This window comes from Artibeus jamaicensis, unplaced genomic scaffold, assembly GCF_021234435.1.
Source record: "Artibeus jamaicensis isolate MK-2021 breed Jamaican fruit bat unplaced genomic scaffold, CSHL_Jam_final contig_468, whole genome shotgun sequence".
In the NCBI taxonomy this organism is placed as follows: Eukaryota; Metazoa; Chordata; class Mammalia; order Chiroptera; family Phyllostomidae; genus Artibeus; species Artibeus jamaicensis.
Window position 1 is genome coordinate 2,446,515 of NW_026521846.1, and position 10,622 is coordinate 2,457,136.

General features: G+C 36.1%; 1 protein-coding gene across 1 annotated transcript in view; it reads left to right on the forward strand.

Moving 5' to 3' along the window:
- Positions 1–9,645, forward strand: part of ZFAND4 (zinc finger AN1-type containing 4) — a 237,270-nt gene extending 227,625 nt beyond the window's left edge. The window contains exons 9-10 of the mRNA XM_053667383.1: positions 5,723–5,840; positions 7,309–9,645. Of these exons, the coding sequence (XP_053523358.1) occupies positions 5,723–5,840; positions 7,309–7,444 (254 nt within the window). The 3' untranslated portion in view covers positions 7,445–9,645. The remainder of the gene's footprint in view (positions 1–5,722; positions 5,841–7,308) is intronic.
- Positions 9,646–10,622: the final 977 nt, after the last annotated feature.

Here is a 10,622-nt window from a genome sequence, read left to right on the forward strand (position 1 = left end):
AAGTCCTTGCCTTTCATGATTTCAAATACTTTTTTCCAGCCCTTTCTTGCCTGCAAGGTTTCTTTTGAGAAATCAACTGATAGTCTTATGGGAACTATTTTGTAAATAACTCTTTTTTCCTCTTGCTTCTTTTAGGATTCTATATTTATATAATTAATCTTGGGTAAGTTAATGATAGTGTGCCTTGGTGTGTTTCTCTTTGGGTCCAGTTTCTTTGGGACTCTCTGGCCTTCCTGAACTTCCTCGAAGTGTATTTCCTTTGCCAGATTGGGGAAGTTTTCCTTCATTATTCAAATAAGTTTTCAGTTTCTTGCTGTTCTTCTCCTTCTGGCATCCCTATAATTTGGATATTGGAACATTTCAGGTTGTTCCAGAGGTTTGTAGGAGTCTTTTCACTTTTTCAAATTCATGTTTCTTCATTTTATTCTGGATGGATGTTTATTTTTTTTCTTTTACTGCAAATCATTGCTTTGAGTCCTTCTTGACTCAAAACATTCTGCTTTATTTCACTTTGGGTATCCTTCATTTGTTTTTTCACTTTTAGACCAAGCTCAGTCACATCTGTGAGCATTTTGATTACCAGGGCTTTAAATTCTCCATCAGATAGGTTGTTGACCTCCTCCTTGCTTTGGTGTTTTTCTGAGGCTTTAGTCTGTCCTTTCTTTGGGGCCATATTTCTTTGTCTTGGTGCAGCTGGTAGGCTATAAGGGGTTGGGGCCTCAGATATTCCCCTCATGCAGGGCAACTCTCTTTGCTGTGCTGCTGCACTGCCTGTGTGCAAGGGGCCAGAGAGGGAACAGTGCAGCTTCTCTGCTTGTCTCTAGCTGACTTTTCAACGGACTCTTGTGTGAGACTGGGAGCTTCTATCACCCCTACTGCCTTAGCCCATAGCCACCTCTGAGTCCCCTTAAGTCAGCCCCTCATGCACTGCCTGCCAAGCTCGACAGCCAGCCCTGCCCCCAAGGTCTGCCCCATTGCCACATGGTTTTCTGACTTGGCCCCACTTGGTCTGCCGCCTTACTGGTCTGGTTGTTCTGGTTGATTTTTTCCTTAATTCCTTCATTTTCAGAGTTCCAGTTTGATTTTCTGGCACTTTTGGTTTTTTATTGATTTCAGATTGGTTTTTATCCTCCTTTTGGTTGTGTGAGGAAGCAAAGGGTCTCTACCTATGCCTCCTTCTTTGTTGTTACTTCCCTTTTGCTTTCTCTTCTCTCTGAAGCTCTTTATTTCTCCTTTGATTCTGATAGCTTTTTCTGTGTAGTGCAATAGTGGTTGTGCACCATACTGTTTTCCCTTGTGGTTGTACCATGTTGCATTCCCACCAACAGTGTACAAGTTTCCCAATTTCTATATCCCTCTCTCCATCTCCCTTCCTCCTTCCCTCCCTCCCTCCATGGCTTCCTTCCTTCCTCCCTCCCTCCCTCCCTCTCTCTCTTTCTCTCTCTCTCTTTCTTTCTCTCTCTCTCTCTCTCTTCTTTCTTTCTTTCTTTTTTCTTTTCTTTTTTCTCTTTTGTAGTGGACTCCTAACAGGTGTGAGGAGTATCTCATAATGGTTTTGATACACATTTCCCTGATGATTAGTGATATTGCGTATCTTATTATGTACTTAGCCATTCATATATCTCCTGTGGAGAAATGTCTATTCAAATCCTTTCCCTATTTTCAAATTGGGTTGTCTGTTTTTTGTTGTTAATACTTAGTTCTTCTCTGTATATTATGTATATTAATCCCTTATCAAATATATGATTTGCAAATATTTTCTCCCATTCTGTGCCTTGTGTTTTTATCCTATTGAGAGTGTTTTGATGCACAGCACTTTTTAATTTTCATGGAATCCAATTTGTCTGTTTTTTCTTTGTTGTCTGTGTTGTTGGTATCATGTCCAGTAAATCATTGCCACATCCAATGTCATAAAGATTTTCATCTTGGAGTTTTATAGATTTAGGTTTTACATTTAGATCTTTGATATATTTTTAATAATTTTTTGTATATGATGTAATATATGGGTCTAATTTTGTTTCCATGCATATATCCACTTTCCCCAGAACCATTTGTTAAAAAACTCTGTCCTTTCTCCATTGAATGGTTTTGGTACATTTGCCAAAATTCATTTCACATATATGTGAAGCTTTATTTGTGGGCTTTCTAATTGCTTTCTGTTGATCTGTTTGTTTGTCTTTATGCCAGTACCATGCTTTTTGATTACTGCAATAAAAGTATTTTTGGATCATAAGACGCACCTAGGTTTTAGAGGAGGAAAAACAGTTTTAAAGCAAAAAATATGGTAAAATATTTAATAACATAAATAACATAATATTTCACCAATGTAAATGTAAACAGAATTAAACAGCAGCATTAACCGCCATTATTCCTCCCAAATTTGGGGTTGGGGGGAGTGCATCTTACAGTCCAAAAAATACGTACTTTCAATGTTATAATTATTTTTTCCTTGTTACATATTTTAATCTGTCCTGTTATAACCTACAGCCCAGCCTCTTAAAAGTTTGTGTTTCACTTATTTCTTACTCTCTTACTCTAATTCATACTTCATTGCTTTTTTCACTTTTCCTCTCACTGCTCCTCTGAAATTGTTGTTGCTGAGATTATCAAAGATCTCCAAAATTTCAAACCCAGTGGATGCTTCTGTATTTTTATATTGCCTGATTGTTGTGGCCCTCCTTGAAATAGTATTTATCTCTCTCTCAAACTCTCTTTCTGGAGTATCACATTGTTGTAAGTATATATATATTTTTAACCTCAGTTTTCTTTGGTATTCATTTTACCAGCCTTCTGCTTGTCTTTGGGTATACAATACACTCTTTGGTTGACTTTTTTAGGTAGATCAAGCCATATGCTATTTCCTGCAGTGGTGATTCCTTAAACTAGAGATTTATAACTTGCTACCATTTCCTTTCAGCAATAACTATATCATTCTAAATTATACAAGAGTCTGTATGAATGGTACAAGTTTTATTTAACTGACCTACTAAGTTCTTCCATTGGTCCTCCTTGCTTTTCACTATAGGATTTCACTTGGAAATTTAATTCATCTTCATAGTTTTAATCATCATTTTTAGGCAGAAGATTACCAAAGTTGCATCTTGAACACTACTTTACTTCGTTGGCTGCCTTTTCTGTTTGGATGAATTTTTCATAGATCATTGTGTTAAATATAATATTAGACCTTGGAATGCCAAAGAAATTAGTTAATCCAAATATTTTTAATCTTCTGAACAGCAACTCTTCACATCAACATTACTTTATTGACTTTTAAAAATTCATATGATCAACACATTTAAAAGAAGGCTTCAGAGAAGAATTGATGATTGATGATATGTTTTTATAGGATAAGTAGAGCTTTACTAGATTAATAAAGTAAAACAGAGCACTTTTTAAATAACTTTTAAAAAAGTTTTTTAAAATTTATTTTCAGAGAGAGGGAGGGTAAGGACGAAAGGGAGAGAAACAATGATGTGTGAGGGAAACATTGATTCATTGCCTATTGCATGACCCCAGTTGGGGACCTAGCCCACAACCCAGGCATGTGCCCTGACTAGAATTGAACTGGCAACCCTTTGGTTTGTAGGCCAGTGCTCAATCTACTGAGTCACAACAACTAGGGCAAAACGGAACACTTTAGAAGAGACTGTGCATTTAATATGTCTGTTGCATTATTCAGAGTGAGTATGATGTGGTAAATGACAGAAAGTGACTTTGTAAATTAGGTATTATATTGGATATAATACACCTTGAATGCCAGTCCAAGGAATTTCACTTTTTCCTATTTGTTGTATGGAAACTGTATATTCGTGATGGTTCCTAGCCTGGAGTAGATGATTAATGAGTGGTTTTCTCTAGTTGGGCAGAAGGGTATATGGAACTGTTCTCCTAGAAGAATACTTTGCTTTGGTGACACTTTATTCTTTCCACCATGATATTCTCTGTCAGCACATCACCTTTGTGAAATGTTCTTAATAGCTTAGTGCACTTGAAGAAGAAAAGGGTTATTATCTGAGTTGGTTTCCAGCATTATCCAGAGTCACTCAGATGTTTCAAATTTTCTTTCCAGTTTTGGGCATGATATGGGTATATATTTTAGACTCATGCTAGAGCAGTCTTTTTTAAAAAAAAATATACATATAAGTTTTTTAAAGATTTTATTCATTTATCTTTAGAGGGGAAGGGAAGGAGAGAGAGAGAGAAATATCAATGTATGGTTGCCTCTCGGGTGTCCCCCGCTGGGAACTGGTCTGAAACCCAGGTATGTGCCCTATCTGGGAATCGAACTGTGATCCCTTAGTTCGCAGGCCCACGCTCAATCCACTGAGCTACACCAGCCAGGGCTGGAGCAGTCTTAATTTTGCTGGACTGGTATATACTGCATTTAATCTGGGTTGTGGCAATGGGTATACTGTAATTCCACTTTTTTGAACTCTTGAAGAATTTTTAGAGACTTTTAGCCGCCAGATGAACATTAAGTCCAGGCCGTGCAAACCTTTATTAGTAGAGGAGAACAGGTATACCCATACCACTGATGCTGAACAGTTTTTCTTCTCATTCTTTCTTCTTGTTTTTGTTTTCTTTTCCTCTTCCTTCTTGAACTTTGAGTGCCACCAAGCACTGTGTACTTGCATTGGTTTTGTAACAACTGTGGACTATGATTGAGCTTCTCTACTTATGAGCTGTTTATTGGAAATTTATTCAGTTCTAAAAGCATTTCACTTAGTAATTAAATAAACAGATTTATTCTTTTTTATGTCAAAACAGATATGTTCTTATTTTTAAGGTGAAAATTCAAGTTGTTACAATTGTACAGAATTTAGTAAATATTTTTTTAAAGGTAGCACTGAAAAATCAACCACATTAGTCACTATTGCCAATATATTTTGTATAATTATAACATTTAAAATTTTCAGGATGCTTTTTATATATGAGAACTGAGTTGACCTTAAAACACTTAGAAATCTAGGAAGAAAAATACATGTTCTGTTATCTTAAAAATGAACAAGTTGAAGTTTTGAAAGAATAGTAACTTGCTTGTGGTTTGATTAATTTAATTTTTATGGTATAATTATGACTAAAAGACCAATTTCATGATACTCTGGTACTCCTTCATGTGAAAAAACAGGGTCATTATATTGCATATTATGTTGTTTCTCAAAGGTCTCATAAACATGATTATGCATAAGGTATTTTTCTTGATTCACTGTCAAGTGTGATACACTTTCTATATACTGATTGCCCTTTGAAATAATCAGAAATGTGTTGGTGCATACAAACCTTCTAAAAAATGAGTCACAGTTAGTTGAAACATACCACATCTAAAAATAGAATCTGTAAATAATTTTAGATATAAAAATAATATAAATTGCCCTGGCTGGTGTAGCTCAGTGGATTGAGCGCGGGCCTGTGAACCATATAATCGTGGTTCAGTTCCCAGTCAGGGCACATACTGGGGTTGCAGGCTGGTTCCCTGCAGGCCAGTTCCCAGCAGGGGACACATGAAAGGCAACCATACATTGATGTTTCTCTCCCTCTCTCCTTCCCTTCCCCTCTAAAGATAAATAAATGAAATCTTTAAAAAAATTTTTTAAAATAATAAAAATAATATAAATTAATTTCTATGGAATGGAAGTTTCCTTGTGTTTTGAGTTTTTGCTTAATAGTATTTCACATTTAGAAATTATGCCTATATTAATCAAAGTGTCCTTTCTCCAAACAGGCGAATGTACCCATCACCTCCCACCTGTGCAAGCCCCTCTTCAAACAAAGAAGAAAACAACAAAGCACTGTTTTCATTGTGGGAAGAAAACTAGACTGGCTACTAGCTACGAATGCAGGCATGTTGGCTAGCTGGAAAAATTGAGATGCTTTCTTTGTGGTGACCCAACTTGGAGATACAATATAAAAAGTTTTCAAAGTTGGTTATTTATAACATCATTAAGATGATGTTCATATAGTAGCCTTCATTTTAATTCCTCCTAAATTGGCTGAAGTAAAAATCAAGTAGATAGTTCATGAATTTCCAAATTTATGAGAACCTTCACTGCTCTTTAAATTAGGAGATTTAAACCAATGGGAGAGTACACTTTTTTGTCTTACGATAGATATTCCTGTCTTTGAGGATAACTTGAAAGAATCCCTTTAAGATTCTGTTTTAAATTTAACAAAAAAGGACTAAACTTAATGTAGTATCAATTTTTGGTACATGTTTATTTCAAAACAGATGAATAAGGTATTTATAAAAATAATTTTTCTACCCATAATTATTTTTTTCATTAGCATTGATTAATATGCTACAGTGATGGTGTCTCCTCTTAGATTGAGGCCAGACCTTAAAAATAACTGCTGCTTTTTAGAGTGTATTTTATTAAAATAGAAACAGCTTATCTTGTTACTGAAAAAAGTTTTAAAATCCTTCATGGCTCCTTCTTTCTGCTGTACAGAATTCCACTGTGTATATGTACCATAATTTTTTGATCCATTCATTTACTGATGGGCACCTAGGTTGCTTCCAGCTCTTGGCTATTGTAAATTGTGCTGCTATGAACACTGGGGTGCATAGGTTCTTTTGGATTGGAAAGAAGGAGCTCATACCCTTTGCAACAGCATGGATGGAACTGGAAAGCATTATGCTGAGTGAAATAAGCCAGGTGTTGAAAGACAAATACCATATGATCTCACCTTTAACAGGAAGCTAAACAACAAAACAAACAAGCAAGAAAAACAAAAACAAAAACACTGAAATAGAGAACAGGGGGACAGCAACCAGAGGGGAGAGGGGAGGGAATTTCAGGGGAAAAAGGGAAGTATTTACAGGAACTAGCATAAAGGACACATGGACAACTACTAAGGGGGGAGGAAATGGGAGGGAAGTGGGGGGTATGGGGAGGTGGGCTGGGAAGGGAGTAAAAGAAAGAATACTGTAGTTGAAAAATAATTTTTAAAATATAAATAAATAAATAAATAAATAAATAAATAAATCCTTCATGGCTTAGTTAGGTTTTATACTTCTCCCAGGTTTAAATAGTAGACATGTTTATCAGCTTTTGCATTTTACTACTTCATAAATGCTATATTTCATTCCGTAATATTTTCTTTATTATAAACTCTCATATTCATAGACAATTAATTTGTTCTTTTGGGGGTATTTGTGCTTATTTATGAGTAGAAGAGAAATGCCTGTGTTGAAATTGCTAAAGAGAACCAAAGGGTTCATGTACTACCTTAAGTCAAAATCTGATCTTTCAAAGAGACATGCCTTCAATAAAAATGTGACTATTTATATAAACTTTCTTTGTGCTTTAGATGTGGAAACAACTTCTGTGCATCCCATCGCTATGCAGAAACTCATGGCTGCACTTATGATTACAAGAGTGCTGGGAGGAGATACTTACAGGAGGCAAATCCTGTGATTAACGCACCAAAACTCCCCAAAATTTAACTCTTGCTCTGTACCTAACTGTTCTGGCTGAGGAACCATATTATAAGGACAGACAGAAGAAATATTGTTTAGACTGCATTAATTTTGTTCTACTCCAAAAGATTTGCCAAATAGCAAAAGTATACAATGCATATTGTTGGAGAATGAGAATGCTACTGTATTTGACATCTCTATTCTTTGGTGAATCAAAAGTTTTAAAAAGTTTTAAAAACTTTAAAGTAGAATGATTTTGCTTTGTTATTGCATACCTTATGTTAAATATTTTATATATTTCACATTGCAATTTTACCAGGCAAGTCTTCAAAAGATACACTTTACAAAGTTACTATTGACTATGTAACCATCTCCCACATTGTACAGAAATGACCTATCATATAATGGCACTAATCAAACTTACCACTTTTCTCTGGGGTTAGTGTGGGTGGGGATTTTTAAAAGAAAAATTCCACACTTGAAAGTTTATTCAGTTTAATAGCAAGTTCCTCATTATTTCATGCTACCTTTTATAAAAAGAAAGAAAGAACATTTGATTTTTCTGATGTGGTTTTAATACATGTAATTCTTCCATATTCATATTGGCATTCAGCTAGGTATCCACTCTATAAAACACATCATGTTATTATAGTACATATTTCTTAAAATACTACCTTTTAAATGGTATTTTTAAAATGGATGTCCCACTTGTTGCCATTAAATTCAGAACCTGACTTTTCACACATTGAAAAACAAAATCTCACACAGCTTGGTTTGTTTTTCTTATATGTTAAGTACTATTATCAGAAGAAATTCCAATAAATATTAAATTTTATTATGAGTTTCATTATTCGATAATTTCAAATAAATGTATGACCTTTGTTTTTGCTTAATCCCTTCACCTTTATTACCTAGTCCCCCTACCTGCCTACCCTGTGAGAGAGTTCTCTATCTATGAGTTTGTTTCTCTTTTGTTAATTTATTTTGTTCATTAGGTACCACATATATGTGGAATTGTATGATACTTGTATTTTTCTGATTGGTCTATTTCACCTAGTATAATACTCTGCAGGTCCATCCATGCAGTTGCAAAGGGTAAGATTTCCTTTTTTTTTTTCCCACAGATGAGTAGTATTGCCTTGTGTAAATGTACCAGGACTTTTTTTATCCACTCATCCACTGATGGGCACATGGGTTGCTTCCATATCTTGGTGATTGTAAATAATGCTGCAGTGAACATAGGGGTGCTTATGTTCTTTTGAAAAAAAAATGTTTGTTTCTGGTTCCTCTGGATATATTTCTAGAAGTGGGATTGCTGGGTCAAAATCATATCCACTTTTGTATTTTGAGGTACCCATACTACTTTCTGCAGTGGCTGTACCAGTTTGCATTCCCACCAACAGTGCACAAGCGTTCCCCTTTCTCCACATCTTCACCAGCACTTGTTGGTTTTTGATTTATTGATGATAGCCATTCTGACAGGTGTGAGATGGTATCTCATTGTGGTTTTTGTTTGCATTTCTCTGATACTTAGTGACACTGAGCATTTTTCCAAATGTTTATTGGCCATCTGTATGAACTCTTTGGAGAAATGTCTATTCTGGTCCTTTGTCCAATTTTTAATTGGATTTTTTTGGTGCTGAGTTTTTAAAATTTATTTTATTGATTATGCTATTATAGTTGTCCCATTTTTTCCTCCCCTTTACTCCCTTATACCCTGCACTGCCCCTCCCACCAGCATCCCCCCCACTTTAGTTCATGTCCATTAGTCATACATATAAGTCCTTTGGCTTCTCCATTTCCCATACTATTCTTTTTTTAAAGATTTTTATTTTTAGAGAGCAGAAGGGAAGGAGAAAGAGAGGGAGAGAAACATCAATGTGTGGTTGCTTCTCACTGACCCCTTACAGGGGACCTAACCCACAACCCAGGCATGTGCCCTGCTAGGAATTGAACTGACAAGCTTTTGGTTCACAGGCCCACCGTCAATCCTCTGAACTACACCAGCCAGGGCCCCCATACTATTCTTAACCTCCTCTTTTCTGTGTTGTACCTAACACTTCTACTTCTTATTCTCTGTACCTTTTCCCCCATTCTCCCCACTCCATGTGATCTACATTTCTGTGATTCTGTTCCTGTTCTAGTTGTTTGTTTAGTTTGCTTTTGTTTTTATTTTTGGTTCAGTTGTTGATAGTTGTGAGTTTGTCATTTTACTGTTCATATTTAGGATCATCTTTTTTCTTAGATAAGTCCCTTTAACGTTTCATATAATAAGGGCTTGGTGATGATGACCTCCTTTAACTGGACCTTATCTGGGAAGCATTTTATCTGCACTCCCATTCTAAATGATAGCTTGCTGGATAGAGTAGTCTTGGATGTGGGTCCTTGCCTTTCTTGACTTTGAACCCTTTTTGCCTGTACGGTTTCTTTTGAGAAATCAGCTGATAGTCTTATTGGAACTCCTTTGTAGGTAACTCTCCTGTCCTCTTGCTGCTTTTAAGATTCTTTTCTTATCTTTAGTCTTGGATAATGTAATTATGATGTGCCTTGGTGTGTGCTTCCTTGGGTCCACTTATTTGGGACTCTCTCAGCTTCCTGGAAGTCTATTTCCTTTGCCAGATTAGGGAAGTTCTTCTTCCTTATTTTTTCAAATAAGGTTTCAATTTCTTGCTCTTCCTCTTCTCCTCTGGCACCCCTGTGATTCAAATGTTGGAACATTTAAAGTTGTCCCAGAGGATCATAAGCCTCTCCTTATTTTTTTTGAATCCTTGTTTCTTCATTCTGTTCTGGTTGAATGCTTATTTCTTCCTTCTGGTCCAAATTGTTGATCTGAGTCCCGGTTTCCTTTTAATCACTGTTGGTTCCCTGTTCATTTTTCTTTATTTTATTTTACATAGCCTTCACTTCTTTCTCTATTTTGTGCTCATACTCAACCATTTCTGGGAGCATCCTAATTGCCAGTGTTTTGAACTCTGCATCTGATAGTTGGCTCTTCCCTGATTGCTTAGTTCTATTTTTGGAGCTTTGATCTGTTCTTTCATTTGGGCCATATGTTTTTGTCTTGGCCCACCTGTCATAGTGTAAGGGGTGGAGCCTTGGGGATTTGCCTGTGGATGGGGGTTGCGGCATGCAACTCACTTTGCTTCATTTTGGCCCTGTACATATGAGAGAGGTCTGAGAGGGAACAATGACACTTATTCAGCTC